Here is a 22,924-nt window from a genome sequence, read left to right as displayed (position 1 = left end):
ATGATCGAGAAATACAAATCAGAAATTAGCAAAGAAATCACATTTAATAATACGTCTTATTAATTATACTCCCAAACCATAGCCCTATAGATCAATGAAGAAGTTAATCCGATCTATCTAAAAATAGCATTACCCACTGATGGAATTATTTCTTCGCAAAACCTGCCTTTGGTTAATTGTTTCTGAGGTAGAACACCTGCAGTTAAAGGAAGTGCCCTGCCCACAGGAGCTTCTAATTTCAAATCCCGCCCGGGTTTGGGGAAGACTTTTTATTGGTTGCGGGATTTATGAATCGCGCTGCGGACCGCCCCCGCTTCCCTGGCCGGCGCCTACAGCTCGACCCCAGGCGGAGCTAAAAGGGAACCGGACAATTCCGAAAAGATACTGTGCCAGCCCCCCACGCCACCCCGGGCGCGGCGCCGTCTACTTATCCCGTGAAACGTCCAGGACACTTTATGCCTGGGAACCATCATGCAGTTTGTCCTCCGCGGGCGTAGGAGCAGTAAGCGTAGCCCTGCAGACCGTGTACGCATGCGTGAGACCTGGGCCGTCGGCGTGCGAGTGGCGTCACGCGCGCGCCCTTCTAAACTTCCTTGTTTTTCTCTAGAGTGGGTGAGTGAAATTCTAAGTCGGTTTGCAGCTCGTTGTCTGAGTGCAGGGTGGTTCGGGTTGTGAACGGGTATCCCAAAGAGGCTGATTTAGTTTAGATCAAAAGGTGGTGTAGTTATTGCAGAAAGACCCTTCATACTTATCTATAGCGTGAGCCTGCTGTGGTTAGTAACTTGCTTGGCATTTTGTGAGCAGCTGACTTGAGTTCATCCAAGTCCCCGCCCTCACGGAACTCAACTGGCTTGGGGAACGTTGGTGCGCACACATTAAAATTAATATTGACACTGGTGGCTGTCCCAGTCAAGAGGTATGACAAGTAAGATTGAACCTAGGAAGCACGATTTAATATCAGTTCAGTAGTTCTTTCGATTATGTATAGGGGCTGGAGAGAGGAGGCAACCGGTATGTTTTGGAGTAATAAGCTTTTGGTGCCCAGTTTGCCTACACAATATTACCATGGCCAAGGGGATTAAAAAACAAAAATTCAATTCCCCTCCCTTTCCCAATAGTTTGTACATTTTAAAGCACAATTTTGGTAAGAGACATTGTTAGTGTGGTTTTCGCAGATCCTAAAACTGGCTTTTAGAGGTAAGTCTTTAAATAGAAAACTAAATAGAAAAGGCTGGAGTCTCAGTGTCCTAGGGGAATGAGTGTATTGATCTTTGTAATAAAATTATGGACTAATCCACCCCACCGCCAACAGTGATTACTAACTTAGAGGAAAGGAAAAGCAAAACTAAGTCAACGAAGCTTAAAGCAATTTTTGACTGCTTTTTGGATAAAACGTTGGTCTTTGTTTTCAGCCGCAAGCTGTCAAATTCCCTAGTTGAATTTGCTCTGGACAGCATTTTGAAGCAGATCTGATATGCCCCTTGAATTAATAAAAGAAGTGAATGGAGTGCCCGAAGTTGAGCTGCTAAGTGAATTAAACAAAGTAGATTTCAGATCTCTACAGCCAGGTTGTGATTATAGCAAGAAATACATCCAGGTAAGAATTTTCATAACTCACAATGCTTTTTGTCTTCAAAAAGGGAATGCTAATTTTTATGTTGAGCTTATAATAGTTGTTTTAGAAATGGTTTTGTGTGTGTCATAACGTGACTATTTTGATGCTGTTATTCTTACTTAGCAAACATTTATTGAATTGTTTTGTGATACACTGGAATAAATTTTGAGGGTACAGAGATGAATGAATATGGTCCTTGAACTAAAGGGGACTGAATTTTTGTGGGTTTGGACAGGTAACCTAATCTCTAATTATAATAAGTTGGTATTAGAACTATGGTATGTGAACATTTAGGAGGGAACTTGTGGTTCTGACAAGTTAGGTCTGGAAACTAGAGCTGGAACTTAAAGGGTGACTGAGAGTATACCTTTTATTTTGGGTGTAATAGTCCTAATGTGCATTTTGAAGAACTTAGATGTTACCCTAAAAACTATGGGAGACCCTTAATAGATTTTAAGCAGGACAGGGACATGATTCATGTTGAGTTTAAATTACTCTGCCTTCTGGGTGAAGAGTATATCAGAGAGGGCAAGATTAGAGGAAGGATAATTAGTTAAGAGGTAGTTGCCATAATCTAGTTTAGAGTTGATGCTGGTCTGAAGCAGGAACAGAGGAGATGATAGGAAGGAGACAGACAATATCATAATAAAATTATAATAACAAAAATTAACATTGAGCTCTTTCTAGGAGTTAGGTGGTATTTTAAGTGTTTTGCATATATCAATTCATTTAATCATCACAAAACCCTGTGAGTTAGGTCTTATTATTCTTCATCTGTAAGTGAGGATACTGCATTTCCAAAAGGTTAAGGTTAATGATTGGCCTGAGATACAGCTCGTAAGTAGTAGAGTTGGAGTTACAATCTAGACCTTCTGCTTTGGAACTGACAGAATAAAGAGGTAGAATCAACAGATCTTGGAGAGCAATTAGATGAGAGAGGTCAAGAGTTCAGGAAATTTCCATGTATTTAAGTCCTGTCAGCCTTGGGAAGATAATAGGAGTCACACGTTTAGGAAGAAAGAGGAGTTAGTTCAGTTTTGGATGTCTTCATAGGTTTTTGGAGGTATCCAAGTGGTGATGTCCTATAGGCAAATGGATTTGGGATTCTGGAGCTTAAAGGGTTTCCTTCTCTGGGAGATTTGGTCCAAAGAATAGAATGAGGAGTGTTGAAGGATTTCAGTGAAAGAAGGTAGCATGAATAAGAGTCTGAGTTGATCCAGAGGTGTAGGAGAAAAACTAGGAAAGAATGGTGTCTTGGATATTTAGTAAGTTTCAAGGAATGAGTAATATTAGTAACTTTTACATACATTGCCATATTGTAAGCACTCTTCTAAGTGCTTTACATGTATTCCCACTTTTAATCCTTGAAAGAATCCTGTAAATAGATATTATTATTCCCATTTTATAGTTGGGAAAATGGATACAGTTTAAGTAATTCATTCAAGGTTAGATCCAAGGTTAGATAGTAAGTGGCTGAGTGTGATTTGAATTTTCATTGTCTTTGCTAGTAACCAAAGCATTATATTGCTGCTAGATACTCAGTCTAGTCTGAAAAGAATGTTTGATTTAATAACCAGAAAGTATAGATCATTTGGAAAGACTAGTGTTGCTGGGTTGGCTTTTTAGTGGTTTGAGAATTGAATGTGGGGTGAGAAAGTGACAGCAGGAAATGTCTTTTGAGGAATATGTACTGGTATTTTGATATTTTAATTATGGTAAATCATAGTCCTGAAATGGGAGTGGAAGACTTTAATTTTAGCCAAGTCAATTTTGCAGTTGGTTAACAGTGACTGGCTTTTGCGCCACCTAAAATCAACTTCATAACTAACGAATGCACTAAAGTGAAATAAATTCAATTTTTAAAAATTTATCCGCATTTCCTTTTCTCTTCTGTTCTCCTCTCGTCCCATCCCTCTTCCACCAACACACTTCCAAACTCAAACTCACAGGCCCTGGTCACAAACTTACTCCTATAATAGTTTAGTATTCTAAAAAGGAGTGGAGGTCCTGAAGATATGCTGACTGGATTTAAGCACAGATCCACCATTTACTAGCTATGTAATTGGAAGTGATTTTACCTGTTGATACCTTATTTTTTTCATTTGTAAACTATGAATTATAATAGAACCTACTTCATAGAAATACAATGAAGATTAAATGTAACTTGCTTACTTAGTAAATTCAAAGCATTTGGTAAATGCTGGTAAAGATAATGATATCATCAACAACATGCCTTCGGGCAAGGAATTTACCTGGTATCGGTTTTCAGTGAAAATAATGTACCATAATCCCATTGACCAGTGACAAAATTATTTTGCAGTTAGTAAAGTTGAAGCTTCAAAGACTACTTGAACAAGCCCTTCTAAGCCCATGTTAGGGGTCTTAGAAATGAATTTACATTTTCACATATTTGTAAAATTTACACAAATGGGATGTTTTAACCTAGAGTGGTTAAGATTGGTGTCTCTTTCCATTTTGACTTCCCCTCCATCACATTTTTTGTCTTATCGAGTGGCCTTTGGAGTGGCTCAGAACATTTTTGGAAGGTAGTTAAGGGGAAGTTGACTTATGGAATAATTTTAGTGAGATATATTTGTGTGGTTTGCAGTTACTTCTGCTTATAGGTAGCATATGCCAGCTCTTCTGGTGTAGGAATGTTTTCCAGGAACATTCCAACTCACTGGGTAGTGTAGGAGAAAAGTATGGGGACCGAAGTTGTACCAGGGTATGAATATATACTGTCACACGTAGCATTGGGTGTGTGTGTAGTTGGTGGACAAAAATAAGTACTGAAACTATGGAATCTGAAGCTACTTTGAGGACAATTGTTACAAATCTTACAGCTTATATAGGAAAGAAACTCAATAGAAATTTTTTTCAAACTTGACAACAGTCCTAAAAATTTACACGAGGTTACTAATAATGAGTGGTGAAATTAAATACAATTGTTGTAAACTGTCAATAAAAAAAATAAAATTTTAATCAACTATGCTATAGGAAAAACGGAATTTCTTTATATTTTATGTAGAAACCATACAGGGCTTAATCCCACGAACTGTGAGATCATGACCTGAACTGAAATCAAAAGTCAGATGCTCAACTGACTGAGCCACCCAGAGGCCCCCTATTTTTCAATGTTAGCCCTTTATTACAATAATTCCTTTTAGACATAAGTGAACATGTTAGTATTCAGTAGGGTTAAACCAAGGAAACACCTTTTACTCATTTCTCATGATTATCACATTTTCATGAACAATGCTCATTTTTAAAAGTTAGGTCAAAGTATATAACCTCCATTCTTTCATCTATCAGAATGAATCTCTTATTTTTCATATCTCAGTTTGAATCCTTAACCCTTTTTTAAATTTAAAAATACTTTATAAAAAAGTTTATTCTTGAGAGAGAGAGAGCACTCCTGCGAGCATGGGGGAGGGACAGAGAGAGGGAAAGAGAGACTACCAAGCAGGCTCTATGTCAGCACAGAGCCCGACACGGGACTCCATCCCATGACTGAGATTATGAGGGGAGCCAAAATCAAGAGTCCGATGTTAAACCGACTGAGCCACCCAGGCGTTCCACATAACCTTTTTTAGCCTGCAAATATCTCTTACTTATGTTTCTTGAATTTTATTAAATGCATTTTACCGCTAAATTCACTTTTCAGTATACAGTTCTGCAAGTTTTGACAGATGTATAAAAACATATAACCACAAACATAATTAAGCTGCATAACAGTCCATCACCCCCCAAAATTTTATAGTCAGGTGCTACTCTCAATTCCAACCCCTGGCAACCACTTTTTACCAATTTTCTGACCTTTCAAGAATGCCATGTAGATGGAATCCTGCACTAAGTAGCCTTTTGAGGCTGGCTTCTTTCACTTAGCATGATGCATTCAAGATTCTTCCAGGTTGCTGTTTATTAGTACTTTTCCTTTTTATTGGTGACTAGAATTCCATCACAGTCCATTTCTTCGTTCCTCAGTGTAGCAGTATTTGGATTCTTTCCAGTTTTTTATAATGATGAATGAAGCAGCTATAAATGCTCATACAAATTTTTACATAAACATAGGTATTCATTTCATTTGGGGTAAATGTCAAGTGGCCAAATAGTTCTGAAGCAACAGTGTATAATCCAGCTTTTGAGTTGGTGTGCAGATTTGGTTAGTCAGGAGACAGGGAGCCAAATAGATCAGGTTCCTACTGTGCACAAAAGCATTTGTATCCCTTTTGAGAGGCACTGACCTTAAAAAACCCCACTCTTATAATGATGGGATGATACATTTTTAATATCTAATACTAATTGACTTTTATGCTGGAAGCTAGCAGATTTCTGGAGTATAAGCCAGCTATTATTTTTACTCTCAGCAGTGACTGCATCAGTTTTCTATCCCCACCTTCCTCATTCAAGACAGTACAGTGAGGATCAAAAGTCTTCCTGTGTGTATAAAGGGGATTTCTTGTGCTGTAGAAAAGGAACCTTGAAATTATGAATCTGGGAGTTTATATAGGATAGCTACCCAGCTTTACCTTCCCCTCCTGAGAGACAGAGAGAAACCTAATCTCCCTAATGTACATACATCGTTTGCAACGTAGAGAAATGTCTCTAGGTTTCAACCACCCCTTATTGAAATGAAATGTAAACAACTGGGGACATAAATCCCCCCTGCAAGTCTCTCATTATACAGTCATCCTTAAACTTCAAAGCTTAATCTTTAGTTCAGCCTCCATTTTTCTCTGCTCACTTCAGCTGAAGACAGGAACAAATTTTGTATTATCGTTCTAATGGAATAACTCTTACTGTGAATAAAACTGCCCACTTTATATATAACTGGGGGCCGCATAATCAACTGAGGGTGTTTTCTTAAACTTTTGAATATTTTTTATAACTATCCCTAGGAGCAAATCATACTGTTTGTTTTTAGTTAATTTCTGCTTTTCACACAGGAAGCACGATACTAAGGGCATACATGCTACCCTTGGAAACAAAGAGTTTACAGTTGTTAGGGGTCCTCAAGAAAGGATGTGGATCAATCAGGCAACATAAGTTAACAGGTCCTCTGTGTGGTCTGCCAGCTGGGAAGCCCTAAGGCCCCCAGTTTATTCCTAGTACTTCAGTTTAGTCCTTGTGTTCAGAGAGACTGCTTGAGGGCAGTCACTTAAATCTGGCCTACTTGTCCAGTTCATTTGCCCTGTAAGTTGTGGAATCATTTGAAAGTATCTTCTATTGAAGGTACAGGAGCTGGGCCATGCCCCTCAGGTGGGGATGCAGTTAGTTTTCAGAGTTTCCTATAGTTTGTGAGAGCAGCTCCAGGACCTTTCCTTTGTGGTGAGGGGACGGCTTCTGGAATAGTTATGAAAGACAAAGATTAAAATTCCTTCTTTCCCCTTTACCTCCTGATGTTTAAGGAGTTCCTTTTCCAGTTTGGGGGGCTTCTCCCCAGGTGCTGGACATCTCTCCCTAGTTGCTTGAATTTTTTGCTCTCCATTATTATAGACCTGTGTATCCCATTCCAGAAAGCATAACATCACATTTTTTTCAGTCATTCTGGACTCTCACTTAGAGCGTGCATCCGGTGGGATCAGGTGCAAGAGTAACAAAAGCATCTGTTTTGAGTTCAGTTTGATTTATTTAACCTGATTGAGGTTCTCTTGATTGCTTTGTGTCTTGACAGTGTTCTTTCCTGTTTGTTTGTTTGTTTGTTTTTTTAATGTATGCCTCTGTAATTTGTTGTTGTAAACCCTGGCTCTTGTGAAGAGCAGTGGAAACCATATTCAGTAGTTTTTATTCCTGGAAAAGTGCAGGCCTTTCTGCTCAGCCTTTTGTGTGGTGTTGAGTTAATCCAGTTAGAAGTTGAGCGAGGTTTGGGATTTGTTGTTGTTCTGGTTACTTTGGTGCACTACAAGCTTTTAATTCCTTTAGAGTTACTTTGTATGTAGGATGGGGTCTGGTTGGCCAGAGGGGTTTTCTCATTGTCTAGTTTTAGGTCTTTTCTTTGTGCTTAGCCTCAGCTAAAGTTTCTCTCCCAGTTCTTTGCTTCTGTCTCAATAGTGGGTCATGTTGATTTTTACTGGACACTTGTTAGTCCTGCGATGAGTGGATGTTCTCTGTTCCGGTTTAGCCTCAGTCTTGTCGGGCAGTGCCACCTCACTCTTGTGGGTGAGGTCTTCTTAGTGATTCTGGCCTGTCCTTAGTTGTAGCTCTGGCCCTCAACACCTGTATACTTTTTCCTGCTTATCGCTTGAAGGGGTAGAGAGTGGTTTTTTTTCCTACAGGAGGTTTTCACTGAAGCTCTAGTAAGATACGTAAGTTTGTTGCTCTTCTCCCAGAAGTTCAAGGACTTTGTTCTGAGAAAGATGGGGAACATCCAGGCAGGGTTTCCTACTGTAACTCCTACCATCCTTGTATCCCCACCCCCTCTTGGCCTCATCTTTGTCAGGTTTGTGGAGAACAGCTTATAAGCGGGTGAGTTCCCCTTGTGTTTGCAGCTCCCAGAAGCTTCATGTCCTGTCACTACCCACACTTGGCCTTTAGCAACGTATTAAAAATGTTAGACAGGGGCACCTGGGTGGCTCAGTGAGTTACGTGTCTGACTTGGGTCCAGTCATAATCTCGTCGTTTGTGAGTTTGAGCCCCCATATTGGGCTCTCTGCTGTCAGCGCAGAGCCCACTTTGGATCTTCTCTCTCTCTCTCTCTCTCTCTCTCTCTCCCTCCCTCTCTCCCTCTCTCTCTGTCTGTCCCTTCCTCCTTCACACTCTCCCTAGTTCAAAAATTAATAAACGTTAAAAAAAATATATTAGATGAATTTTCTGACACATGTCAAGCAGCTTTACCTCAGGTGAGCAAGTGGTTACCGCCCATCTCTCCCTGAAGATTTTCCCTTTACATTTCTGGTAAGTTGGTTGCCTTGTGACCTCAACTCCCTGTTGCCCCTGTCTTATTGGAAGTTTTTCTCTTTTCCTAGATTTCTGATTAGTTGGTTGTCTTTTGACTTCAGTTCTCTGGTGGGTCAAGAAAGATGTTGAAATTTGTACATTGTCCACCTTTTTGTTGTTTTTTCCAGCTTTCTGCCTCCTAAGTGGAACTATTTACTTTTACTTTTGACCAAATCCCGCACAACTGATAGCGTTATTTTAATTTTTTTCGAATTCCTATCTTATAAGTAAAATTGGTCTACACACATAGTTTTTTGTTGTTGGTGGTTACATCAAAGTCTAGAATATTAGCATGGGAGATATGTTTTACGTGATCCATTTTAAAAGTCTTTTAAACTTTTATTTCTATATGGAAGTTTTCAAAGAAACCTATAATGTATTTATTGATAGAATCATTACATTATAGAGCCAGAAGAAATTACAGAAACTACCAGGTTAAATACTTCATTTTGTCTGAGGAACTCTGATTAAGTAACTTTTTTAAGCAGATAGCTGGTTCATTACAGAAAACCGAGGACTAAACTTGATGTGTGCCTTCGTCCTTTGCGTTGTCCACACAGACCTTACTTACGAGATGACCATTCTGCACTTTTTAACCCTTCTTTATGTATTTAAAAATTTTTTTTTAATGTTTGTTTATTTATTTTGAGAGAGAGAGAGAAAGAGCACCAACAGGGGAGGGGCAGAGACAGACCTGTCTCTGTTGTATAAGTACTTGTACACATATATATATATACACACACACACACACACACACACACACACACACACACACATATATATATAAGGACGTTATATAAAGTAGGACAAGTACAAAGAGAACTCAGAGAGAGAGAGACTGTTGATCTCCTGAACTGTGAGATGATGACCTGAGCCGAGATCAAAAGTTGGACACTTAACTGAGCCACCCAGGTGCCCCTTCTTCAAATTAGTGTTTCTTTCTTTCCAGGAGCAAAATTTTTGTTTTTCTTTAGTAGAGTATAACTTTTTAGGTTAAAATGGAACTGAAGGTGAGCCTCTTCACTTTATCTGTAAAATGAGGTATTGGATAATATTTGACTAACAAGATTGTTTAACAGTTAAATTGTGAACCTAAATAATTAGGTCTTTGGACATTGCTCTAGTAAAATCACTTTCATGTCTTAAATATGGTGACATGAACACAGTACCTTGTTTTTTTGGGTTTTTCCCCCTTTTTTCCTTATTTCTTGCTGTTATAATAAGCTCTTTTGGCTCTTCTGTATAACTATTTTTTCTCATTTTAGGGAAAACTCTCAATTATCTCTTCTTTAACTTCTGGTGGAAATAGAACAGCTGTTTTGAAGATTGCATTACAAGGTATACAATATAATACGACCATTTCTGCTTAACCTTTTGCTTGTAATCTGCAAATGGATAACTTCATATATGTACATACTCACATAGGCACAGTAGTGTAAGAAACTATAGGATGAAATAATTTTTTTCCATTAAATTTTCCCCCACTATCTATCCTCTCTCCCCTCTCCCATTGCTTCTGTTTCATTTCAGATTTCTTTAATCTCATATCTAGACTGTTAAATAGCTAACTGATGCCTCTACCTTCTAGTTTCACTAGTGTGACCTAAACAGCCTAGCAAACTTAACTTTCTTAAAATACTACTTTCAGCATGTTATTTGTTACCTAGATATAGTTAGGAGATTATTCCTTCTTCCTACTAACCTTCAAATAATCCTAGTAAGCTAGGAAGAGCTACCATGGAGTATTTGAGGACCAAAATAGATCTCATCTAAAGCCTGAAATTGGTTTGAAGAAGGGTCTGCAGCAGTGAATGGGAAACAGACTTTGAACTACAACATTCTGTAACTACTGAAAACCAGTTACATATGAGATACTGTTTTAGATATGGGAGATACAGCAGTGAGTGACCAAAACAAAGCCCCTGCTTTCATGATGTTTACATTGTAGGGGAATAAATAATTACAAAAGTAGTTAGTATTAAGTATAAATGTCTGAAGAAAAATAAAGCATGATCAAGTGGTAGGCCTGATGTATCATCCTTTTGATATATTGTTAGTTTGATTTACTAATATTTGGTTAAACAGTTTACGAAGGATGTTGTTCCAACTCTGTCTTTTCTGTGGTGATTTTGACTGTGGTATCAGAGTAATGCTGTCCTCCTGAAAGGAGTGTTAAGTGCCTCCTCTTATTTTCTGGATGAGTTTATCTGCTTTTATTTCTTCCTTAAGTATTTGTAGAATTCATCAGTGAAGCCAGCTGTGCCTGGAAATCTCTATGGGAAACTTTTAAACCCTATGTTCAATGTCTTCATTTTTTATGGGGCTTTTTGGGTTATCTTTTTTCCTTAAGTAATGTTGATAGTTTGTTTCTAAAGGAATTTTTCTGTTTCATCTTAGTTGTCAAGTATATTGGCATAAAGTTATTCCTAATATATTTTTGAAATACTTTTAATGTTGGTATGGTATACTTTTAATGTAGTGATGTCCTGTTTCATTGATTCTCTCTATCATTTTTTTTCCCCTGATCATTCTGGCTAGAGATTTGTTTTGTTGATCTTTAAAATCAACTTTTCATTGATTCTTCTCTGTTTTTCAGTTTTCTGTAACAGTTTATTCATTTTAATCTGTTCACTCGGTATACTATTAACCTCTTTTTTTTTAATGTTTTAAAATTTTTTAATTTTAAAAATCATTTTTTTATGTTTGTTTATTTTTGAGGCAGAGCGAGAGATAGAGTGCAAGCCAGGGAGGGGCAGACAGAGGGAGACACAGAATCTGAAGAGGACTCCAGGCTTCGAGCTGTCAGCACAGAGCCCGACGCAGGGCTCGAGCTCACAAACTGTGAGATCATGACCTGAGCTGAAGTCTGATGCCCAACCAACTGAGCCACTCAGTCGCCCCAATTCTTCTTTTTTTTTTTTAATGTTTGTTTATTTTTGAGAAAGAGAGAAAGAGTGTGAGTGGAGGAGGGGCAGAGAAAGAGGGAGACACAGAATCCGAAGCAGGCTCCAGGCTCTGAGCTGTCAGCACAGAGCCCAATGTGGGACTCAAACCCATGATCCGCAAGATCATGACCTGAGCCAAAGTTGGTCATTAACCGACTGAGCCACACAGGTGCCCCATATTAACTTCTAATGTTATATTTTTCTACTCAAAGTTCATTTTGAGATTTTTTTTGCATCTTCCATTTTCTCTTCACGTTCATGGCTGATAATTTTTTTTATTGGATGCTGGATGCTTAGAATTTTATATTGTTTAATGTTGGGTTTATTTGCTATCCTTTAAACACTATTTGTCTTGATTTTAGGATGTATTTAATTTTCTTAGAATCAGTTTGATTAGCTTTGTTGGGGTGCGTATAGAACAGCCTTTATCTTCAGGCGAATTTGGCCTTATCACTAAGAAAATACCCTTCCGACAACTCTATTCTAGGCTTTGCGTATGAGGATTCCATTCTGTCTGGTTGGAACCAGAACAGCTCCTAGCTCTATGTGAGTGTCAGAACTGGTCTGCCTACTCCTTTCAAGTGGTTCTTCCGCTTCTTGACCTTCTTGCCTTCATGCCATTGGAGATCAATATTCCACCAAAGATCTGTAGGCACCCATCTTCCTATCACCAGGGCACTCTCTGTCTGTGCTGCTGTCTTCCATTCGACACTCTTCTCTGCAAATTCTAGCCACCTTAGTATCCTTGTATCTGAGCTCTTCTGAATTCACTGAGGCTGCTGAGCTTTGTTTGAATTTGAGCTCCACTTTCTGCTGCCTGGAAACTCTCCAGGAATTAAGCTAGGGGTATTGCCTTATTTTCCTCCTCAAAGAGATTGCTCTCTGGGGTGCTTGGGGCACTTGGGGCACATGTTCAGTCCCATTTGGGCTCAGGTCATGATCTCACAGTTTGTGGGTTCAAACCCCAAGTCAGGCTCTGTGCTGACAGCTGCTTCAGATTCTGTGTCTCCCTCTCTTTACCCCTCCCCCGCTCATGCTCTGTCTGTCTGTCTGTCTCTCTCTCTCTTTTAGAAATATTAAAAAAAAAAGATCGCTTTCCTACACTTACTGTTGTCTGATACCTGAAAACTGTTGTTTCATATTTTTTTTCTTAGTTTCCTAGTTGTTTTAAGATGAGAATAAATCCAGTCCTTATTAGTCTATGATGGCCAGAAACAGACCTCTGATAGGTCGTTTCAAATATTAACAAAGTGTGTTATATTTTGATTAGAAGCCACTATGTGTTTGAGAAACATTAGTGTTTCAATTTATGTATATCCTTGCTTTGAGGAGTTGAAGAGGTAAGTGAAGGGAGGTAATGTGCAGCCATGTGTAGTTATTTGACTGCTCGGTGCCACCAGATCTGACAGAGTAGCAGACTCAACAGTTCTGACTCACACAGAGGACTGTCAGTTTGGCAAAGGTCTTTCATGCACTGCATAGATTCAAAAAAATCTGAAATGATGGCAGTTTCTTGGAGTAGTTGAGTACTTGAAAGCTGATATGAATGAGACTTTCCTCAGATGGTGTAACTGAGTCTTAGCATTTGGCCCTACTGTACTGGTTACAGGAGGTGACCTCTGGAGAATGCAGATTGTGCAGATTCTTTTCCAAAGCCTAGAAGATCCAAATGAGGTTACTTGTAGAATATTCATTCCTTATTTCCCAAGTAAATTTCATTTTCAGAGTCACAGATACTTTGGTCTTTACACACACTCTATTCTTTTACTCTTCCATTTGTGAGTGTGGGAGGAGAAAATCACTTCTCTAGAATAAAACTTAATGTACTGACACTGTGGATTACTAGAAGTTCAGTAAAAGTGAACTGCTTTGGGGATGATATGTTATACAGTATAAAAATTGAGTAATTTTTGTATTTCATTTCCTTTTATTACAAACATGGAAAATAAATAGAAAGTGGTTATTGTGTGCTGTTAATGTGATATTTATGGAAATTTATAAAGTATATTCTAGTTGAAACTTGTTATAATTTTGATTTTGGTACCTAATAGCATTCTGTGCATTATTTTTGCAATACTTAAGGTTAACCTAAAAGTGAATGATAAAATTTTTAACTCTTCATAATTGCATTTTGAATTAACTATTGTTTTTAGAATATAGCTGTCATCAATTTTCTTGTGTGTGTAAAACTGCTGTATCTAATTTTTTTTTTTTTGTATGTGTGTTTCTCTTTGTAGAACAAGAAAATTCAGATTCAGACATCAACACCATCAATGTATTATTTTTTGGAAAATTAGCAAAGGACTGTGCAAAAGTTTTCTATGAAGGGGTAAACCATTTTCATATTACTTTATTGTTCTAGAAGTAGATTGAAAATTATTGATACTATATTCATCCTATAGATATTTTTTTAATAGATTCATTATATATTTGTAGTTATGTAAAAAAATGATATTAAGCAACATCTTTAAAATTGCAACATTCTTAAGAGATTGTAAAATTTATCATTGACATAAAAAGCGACAAATTTTCCTCTCACTTCATTTTAATGTTTAATATTCAATATTGAATATAGTCAGTATTCAATATATATGTACATAATTAAAAATAATTCTTAATAACTAAAAAATAATATAAGCTATAACACTCTGTATTTTTGAGTTATTTTCTAATAATTGTTTCAAAATACATGCCTCCTAAATCCAACAAGATACTACCAAACTGAACCCAACGACATATTAAAAGGAATTGACAATATGACCAAGTGGGATTTATCCTAAGAGTGCAATTTGATTCATCATACAGCAATCAATCCTTATAATACATCACATTAATAGAACAAAGGGAAAAAACAAATAGTTGTCTTAATTGATACACAAAAGGCATTTGGTAAAATCCTAAACCCTTTTATAATCAAAACACTCAGGAAACACCACGGGATAGAAGGGAAATCCTCAACACAATACAGGGCAATTATGACAAACCCAGAGCTAACACCAAACTCTGTGGTAAAGGAATCAAAGCTTCCCCCTAAGAGTAGAAACAAAACAAGGTTGCTCATTTTACCACTGCTCTTCCATGTTCTACTGAAAGTTCTAGCCCCAAAACAAAAGGACAACTATTGTGTGTTTCCATTCATATGAATATGTGGAATAGGCAAATTCAGAGTCAGAAAGTAGATTAGCAGTTATCAGGGTCTGGGGATGGGAGGAGGGGATGGGGAATTATTGCTTAATGGTTAAAGAATTTCTGTTTGGGATGATGAAAAGGTTTTGGAAATAGTGGTGATGGTTGCATGCATCGTGATTGTAATTAATGCCACTGAGTTACACACTTAAAAATAGTTAAAATGGCAGAGCTCCTGAGTGGCTCAGTTGGTTAAGCGTCCGACTTTGACTCATGTCATGATTTCATGGCTTGTAGGTTCAAGCCCCACATCGTGCTCTGTGCTGACAGCTCAGAGCCTGGAGCCTCCTTTGGATTCTGTGTCTCCCTCTCTCTGTCCCTCTCCCGCTCTCTGTCTCTCTGTCAAAACTGAACAAATATTTTTTTTTAAAAAAGAGTGTTTTAGACCAGGAAATTGCAAGTACAAACACTCTGAAGTATGAGTGCATGTTCCAGATGCAGTAGGGGGTCAGAGTGTCTAAATCCTAGCAGGTGTGACTGGGGCAAAACACTTAATTCCATTCAGCCTTTTTTATTTTAATCTTTAAAGATTAAAAAAATTCTTAAAAATTTTTTTATTAGAAAAATCTCAAGTTAAACAATAAAAAATAATTTAAAAAAATCTTTAAACAAATCGTAAGATAGGGATAATAATACCTACCTTTCTGGATTGTTGTTCGGATTAGAGATAAATGTGCCTACTGCTGGGAATAGGTGGGAACTCAGTACTGGCAGCTGTTGTTACGACTCTTTTTATCTTCTCTTACTGAAATTAGGTGCAGCCCCAATGAGGAAGAGCAGGGTGGAGAAAGGGCAACTGAGTCTGAGCCCCAGAGTGTGGCTTCCAGTTAATTACTGGATTTTGAGTAACCATTGATAATCTCCAGATATACATTTAATCAAATATGAAATGAGAATGTTGGATTAGCTGTGAATTCTGAATCAGTCCGACATACAGTAGTTTCAGAAACTGGTGATGTATAAATAGTTCTGTGGACTTGAGAAATGGTGCTATTTTGTAAAATCTGTCTTTGGAGTCTAGAATAAAGATCTATGTCAAGGAAACTGTAAGAAAATCTGCCTTTTATTTATTTTTTTTTCTACAAGCATTTTGGGAATAGATTGCCAAACTCAAGTTTTGTCTTTTTTGCTAAAACTTCTGTGAAGAGGTGGTAAATCGGTTAATTTCTTCCTAATTTATAATGTGAAAGAAGGGAAGGAGAATCAGCATAGTGGTTTTTCCCTCCTGTGAAAAGTTGTTATTACATCACTGGTATATTTTAAAATCTTACTTTTAGAATTTAAGGAAATAAGGTTTTGCTGTGTAATTTATGTACTGAAACTCCTAGTACATTTCATCAGACTTTCTCTCAGAATGATAGCTAGAGTAATTTGGGGTACAGTTTTAAAAATTTGAGATATATAGTTCTAATCTATTTGATGTGGTACAGCAGAGTTCCAGAAGCAAATGTACTTAAAAGTGAAGTGTTACCTGACTGTCTGCTTCAGGCCGCTTGGGTAGGGTAGTAAGCAGTTGCTCTATACGGCTGTTTGTATAGAGCACTTTTGTGGGTGCCTCCAGTAAAGGCATGTTCTTCTTCTAGCCCTTGAAGACATGACTTTATTTCGGCTTAGGTAAAATAATTAATATTCAGGATGGCAGTTCTAAAAAATTCAGTGCTTAAGATCTGAAATCATGCCATTTTTTAAGGGAGATATTCTTCAGAAATGATGAGGTGAAGGAGAAAGGAGAATATGGATGAAAGCGAGAATATTAAGTAGGTGTTTAACAAGGGAAGTTTCACTTATTTGGGGGAAAAAAAAACCTTACATATCCTTTTTCCTCTGAACTAGAAAATGGTATGTTACAGTACTTTGTTAGATAGGGAAAAATGAAACAATGCCAGTTTGGTGACTAATTTGCATGTGAAACTAGCTTTAACAGATAATTTCTCTGGCTCTTCATCCTTGCAAAAACAAAACAAAAACAAACAAATGCTGTTAATGCTTCCTCATTTTTTATGCTACTAGGTATGCATAGGCAAGTTTTGCTCTAATACATTGAATTAGTAATATTTAGTGTTCGTGGATTACAGGGGATATGAAATACATATGAAATGTAGTTTTATGCTCTTAATTCAGATGAACTCTTTCCATCTGCAAAGAGGTATACTTTTAACAGAGAGATTTTGGAGATTTCACACACCAGGGCCAGGAAATTATAGTCAGCTTCCTTTCAACTTGCTCAGATCATTAAAGTTGCCTTTGCTTTCTTCTCTCCTGATATTTTTTAATAAGTAAGACATTAAATTATCTGCTTTAAATTCCTGCTGCAGAGAAAAGACAATTTTAATGCATGATCAGGAGGGAGGCTCTATTATCCTTTTTAAAGAGTCAACTAGCTATTAAATTAAAGCCTACTTAATTTTTGCGAAAGGACCATTAGTTTGTAGATGAAGATGAGTATTCTAGGATGCAGAGATTTCCAGTGAGCCCCCAGCAGTGTATAGATCATCAGAAGATGCTTTTGAATCAACTAAATGTGTATGTAAATGTACATGTGCCCCCCCCCCCCCCCAGAAGGCCATTTATAACTCATTCTGAGAGATCCATGAACGCACAGCCATTAAGAACTGCTTTTTAAGGGCAGAATTTCATATGATTCTATTATGGTATATAGTTGTGTTAATATTGAATTCTTTTTTTTTTTTTTATTAAATTTTTTTTTTCAACGTTTTTTATTTATTTTTGGGACAGAGAGAGACAGAGCATGAACGGGGGAGGATCAGAGAGAGAGGGAGACACAGAATCGGAAACAGTCTCCAGGCTCTGAGCCATCAGCCCAGAGCCTGACGCGGGGCTTGAACTCACGGACCGCGAGATTGTGACCTGGCTGAAGTCGGACGCTTAACCGACTGCGCCACCCAGGCGCCCCAATATTGAATTCTAATAGTAGTCAGTTATGTGACCACATTATACAGAAATGATAATGATTTGATATTAGAAATGAGTATCTTGTAAAAATCCTGTATTATTTTTAGAAGAATTTGTGAAAGGTAAGTGCTAATATGAATACAGTGTTTTACATTCTTAAATTCTTGGAGCGCCTGGGTGGCTCAGTCGGTTGAGCGTCCGACTTCGGCTCAGGTCATGATCTCGTGGTCCATGAGTTTGAGCCCCACGTCCGGCTCTGTGCTGACAGCTCAGAGCCTGGAGCCTGCTTCAGATTCTGTGTCTCCCTCTCTCTGACCCTCCCCCATTCATACTCTGTCTCTCTCTGTCTCAAAAATAAATAAACATTAAAAAAAAATTCTTAGAAACATTTTTAAAAAACAATACAAAAGTGTATCTTTGAGGGAAATGTTCTAGGTAGAGTTTGTATGAGAAAAGTGTGTGTTATATTTTTTATGTATACATTTAAAAAATTATTTTACTTAAGTGTATGGATCTCTATCTTATACTTCCTCTTTACTCCAAGGGTGTTTCTGTGACTGTGTGCACATGCATGTGTGTGTTTATGTTTTTATAAAGGGGTGGTTTAGAACTTTTAAAGAGGTTTTCTGGCTAGCATAGTTGGTTGCCTTGAAGTACAATGATATAAAGAAATTGTAAATATTGATTTCTAGTGATTTAAGGAAAATGAACATCGGTGTCATCTATTTTTTATTTTACATAGTTCAATAGCCAATGATAATGGCTATACTTAGGAGACTGTTAGCTAGATTTTGCTTAAGAAGTACGTAATAGAAAACATTTTTTCTTTTTCAGACATTTGTGATAGCCAGCTTCTACTGTTTAACTAGTGTTTTTTTTTTTTCCTAATCCTTTTATTTAGGATATTAAATTTGTATGGAATTTTATGGATTACAAAGTGCTTCTATATATGTTTATCATTTGAACTTTTGATAACCCTCTCTGCTAAGGGTCATCATAGTTTTAAGAAGATAACCACTGTGAAGCTAAGATTTGTTACAGGACTTCTAGTAGTAAGTGGAGACATGACTCTCTCTCCACGACTGTATTCTTTTCTTGCCTCAGGAAGATCATGTGGACTTGGGTTAAATCTTGTAAATATTTGGTTTAGAAGATTGTGTTTTTCTTGTCTGGTCATGGTTTTATTTATTTTTATTTTTATTTTTTAACGTTTATTTATTTTTGAGACAGAGAGAGACAGAGCATGAACAGGGGAGGGGCAGAGAGAGAGGGAGACACAGAATCTGAAACGGGCTCCAGGCTCTGAGCTGTCAGCACAGAGCCTGACGCGCGGCTTGAACTCACGGACCGTGAGATCATGACCTGAGCCGAAGTCGGACGCTTAACCAACTGCCACCCAGGCGCCCCATGGTCATGGGTTTAAAAAACATTCAAGTGCTATGGAAGGGTATAACTGGGAAAGCCAAAGCTGCCCCTTTCCCAGTGCCTAGTCTCTTTGTTAGATAAAACCACCACTGTGCTGCTTCTCCTTTCATCTTTCCAGCTGTCCTGTATGTGTATAGTATGTGTATACTTCTGTATGTGTGTATCTGTGTGTGCACACAGATGAGCTCATATATGCACATTTTTCATCAAATGACAATATTATTCATGTTTTGTGAGTTGCTTTATTTTACAACATATCTTAGACATCTTTAGAGAAGAAGGGTTTTAAAAATAAATACACGGTATTAAATATTAGAGGTCTAGATTTTTTATTTTATTCTATTTTATTCTATTCTATTCTATTTTATTATTTTATTTTATTTTCATTTAACTTTGAGAGAGAGTGAGAGCACAAGCAGGAGAGCGGCAGAGAGAGAGAGGGAGGGAGAAGAGAATCCCAAGCAGGCTCTATGCTGTCACCACGGAGCCCGACACAGTGCCCAATCCCACCAACCGTAAGATCATGCATGACCTAAGCTGAAATCAAGAGTTGGTCGCTCAACCGACTGAGCCACCCAGATGCCTGGATCTGTTTATATTTTAAAGACATTTTCATCTTTCTTCTTTAAGTTTTTTTAATTAAATTCCTATTTGGAAACAAAAGAGTTCTAATATAATGGATTAGCAGAACATGGGCAGTGCATCTACAAAACATGCACAATGTATGAGATATTAGTATTTTACCTAACTGGCATATGAAAGGTGTTTTCTGCAGTTGAAATATATTTTAAACAGGTATTCATTAAAATAGAATAGAACTACACTAGCTAATTAGTACTTGTCAGATAACAGAGGATGTTAATGATAAGTCAGAGTTTCTCCTTTTTAAAGTACAATGGTGAGAAGTCTGAGGTCACAGTTTACTTTAAAATCTTTCTGGGTTTAAATTCATGAATGCTGATCATTTGGGAGGTCTAATTAGGCTATTTATTTTAGAGTTTGTAGTATTAAGGTTAAAAATTGTTGAAAATCAAAAGTAAAACTTTTTGCATAAAATAATGGATTTTCTAATTCAATTCTTAAGCCTTTCTCATTTGTCACTTGCTTATTCCCTTAAGGTTAGCTCCATATTTGATTACAACAAAAATCCTAAAACATTAAAATGAATTTTAACAAAACTATAATCCTTGCTTTGCTAAACTGATACATTTTGTAGGAATACACATACAGTAACTGAACCTCTCTCCATTTGAGGCATTTTTTTGAGTTTAAGCTTTCCTTTAAAGTGAGATTTAACATTTAATATATGCATATAAAATATGAGGAAAGACTTTCAAAGTATTTTGAAAGTTAAAAAAAGTTTTGTCACAAAACCATCAGAATTATAGATGTTTATCAGTACATTGTTTATCATCCCTGTGAGATTTAGTTCTGAAAGATGTAGAATAGTGAGGAGATTGGGATTCTTGTCTTAATCTACAACTCGTTAGCTGGATGTGACCTTAGACTTATCCTCTCTGGTCCTTATTTTCTTATCTGAAAAATGAACATGTTTGAGTATATGATCTCTAAAGTCCTGTTTTCAGTTGTGAGATGCTAAGATTCTATGCAGTAAGTTTTGTAGTACTTGCACAGTTTATTTAATGAGGGTTTTATATATATATCTCCCTCCCCCACCACGTATTTGATTATTCATTTAGTTGTCCAAACACTTGAGTGTTTTTGGTCTTCTGTACCGGATGTCAGAAACATCTTAACTGAATAAGAGGGTTATGGACCTTGCATCGTGGGAAAGTGCTCAGTGGAGTAGAGGGACTTAAACAACTGTTATGTGATTATTTTATCCAGATATGATACATAACTAAGAAGATTGAGTAGTAGAATGAGAAAAGTAACAGAAAGAAGGAAGGTGGGTACCAAGAGAGTGGGTTAGTCAGAAAGAACAGCGTATACAAAGGCCCTGAGTGAGGATCTTGGAATATTCAAGTATCATGAGAAGGCAGAATTCCAGAGTGGGTCACAACAATATATGGCTGGTGAGATGGTGGGCATCCGATCATATAGTGGTTTCTAAACCATTTAAAGATTTTGGGTTTTATGCCAATCTGACATATATTACTTCCAATTAAGTTCTTGGCATTATGTGACCAAATAGATGTTAATGCTCATGAAATATGTGTTTTATATTAGAAAAACATTTTCTGTCAGTCACTACCCTACCAATGACGTCAGATTCCTGGCTTCTCCCTGTACTCTTTCCTTCTTTAATGGTGTTTTGAGGTATGATAACAAGATTTGCAAGGTCACTATAGTAAAAATTACTTAATGGCTATTAAATAAGTGTTTTTCTTTTTGGACTATCAATTTTTTCATATTTTCTCTTTTCATTTTCTACTCAGTAAGTGTAACAGCTTGAGAATTTTGGATATACCATCTATTAAAACTTAGCAAATTAATTCACTAGTCTTGTAGTTTACATTTTTGTTAGTCACATATTAATTTCTTATTCCACCACTGATTATAAGATATTGGCATATAAAAATCACATTTGTTAATATGCAAATAAGTTGCCTGATTTTTTTTTTTCTTTTTAGGTTTACTGTTGATTATTAAAAAACACTTCTTGATGTTAAAAAACTCCTGTGCTGATTTCATTGATTTTTCTGTGAAACTGGTTTGCAGTAGATGTATTCTTATTGGCTAAACCCAAAAGGAAATTGTTTAATAACAAAGGCTCACTCCTTTTAAGGCACTGTGAGAGAGTAGGTCACACACAAAAGGGAAATGACCCACTTGTTGATATCTGAGTATCCTGAGTAGGTTAAAAGATTTCAGGTATACCAAATGTGTTTTTATTTTTAGCGTGTTCATGCACAGATACTGATAAAGCCTTACCACTTTAAGTCATATGGTATTCTTCTCAGGCTGGCTGCCTCCTAATACTTTTTTCAGCAGTTGGAGATAAATACCTGCTTTGTATATCAGTATACACTCTTAGCACTGAACTGTGTAATTCCTATTCTTGTTTGAATGGCTTCAGTATGCTCTTTTCAGAAGCCTAGAAATTAGAACAATGCATATTAAATCTCATTTTCAGCTCAATCTAATGAATGTTTATACAAACTAATACTGCCTATTATATGGTTATCTTTCTTATCCTCTGTGCATTTGAATTAATTTAAAAGCTATTATGATTTGTAATTCATGGGAACTGGATTCTAAGAACTGTTCATTTTTTCCCCTCTTTTGTTTAGATTTGTACTTTAATTTTACCAGTATTAATTAATTTATTTAACATATACTCTTTTGAGCACTCGCTATGAACAGAAGCCCCTTCAGTCGCTTGTATGGGATATGTAGGTAGATAAGACATTCTTAGTCCCAGGGATCTTACAGACTTCTAAGAGCATTACAAACATTAAGAAATCTTTGTAAATAACACACAAGTGAAAAAATAAAATAAAATACTGCATAAGTTGAGTTCAGAAGAAGGGTGAATTTTTTTTTCTCAGACAATCTAGGATAGACCACATAAGAAAAGAAGCATTTACAGTCCAGGCTTTAAAAGATAGATAGGATCAGCCATATGCAAAAGAGAACAATGCTATTTATTATTAGTGGGGGCTCAGGATAAGCAAAGAATGTATGTGAAAAAGCAGTAGGCATATAAGAGAATCTGATTTGTGTAGTATTGTATAGACGTATCTGGAAATAAAACAGGCCATGTTGGTGGGGATGAGATCTCTGAGGGCCTTTAGCAGTTTGTGTGTGTGTATATATACATATATTCAAATATAAGTTCATCTTTATAAATATAGTAAATAAACACATTGCTTTTCTTTCCTTAAAGAATTTTGGTTGTTATTCTATGTTGATTTTGTCCTAGAAGAAAAGTTTTCTTATA

General features: G+C 36.8%; 1 protein-coding gene across 1 annotated transcript in view; it reads left to right on the top strand.

The window, feature by feature from the left end:
- The first annotated feature begins 647 nt into the window (after positions 1–647).
- POT1 (protection of telomeres 1) overlaps positions 648–22,924 on the top strand; it is an 80,836-nt gene continuing 58,559 nt past the window's right edge. The window contains exons 1-4 of the mRNA XM_047096412.1: positions 648–916; positions 1,413–1,597; positions 9,817–9,889; positions 13,734–13,825. Of these exons, the coding sequence (XP_046952368.1) occupies positions 1,475–1,597; positions 9,817–9,889; positions 13,734–13,825 (288 nt within the window). The 5' untranslated portion in view covers positions 648–916; positions 1,413–1,474. The remainder of the gene's footprint in view (positions 917–1,412; positions 1,598–9,816; positions 9,890–13,733; positions 13,826–22,924) is intronic.

The sequence above is a fragment of the Lynx rufus genome, unplaced genomic scaffold (assembly GCF_022079265.1).
Source record: "Lynx rufus isolate CCGP_SWC_20201006 ecotype Redwood Valley unplaced genomic scaffold, mLynRuf1.p SCAF_4, whole genome shotgun sequence".
In the NCBI taxonomy this organism is placed as follows: domain Eukaryota; kingdom Metazoa; phylum Chordata; class Mammalia; order Carnivora; family Felidae; genus Lynx; species Lynx rufus.
This window is presented reverse-complemented; position numbering and strand designations above follow the sequence as displayed.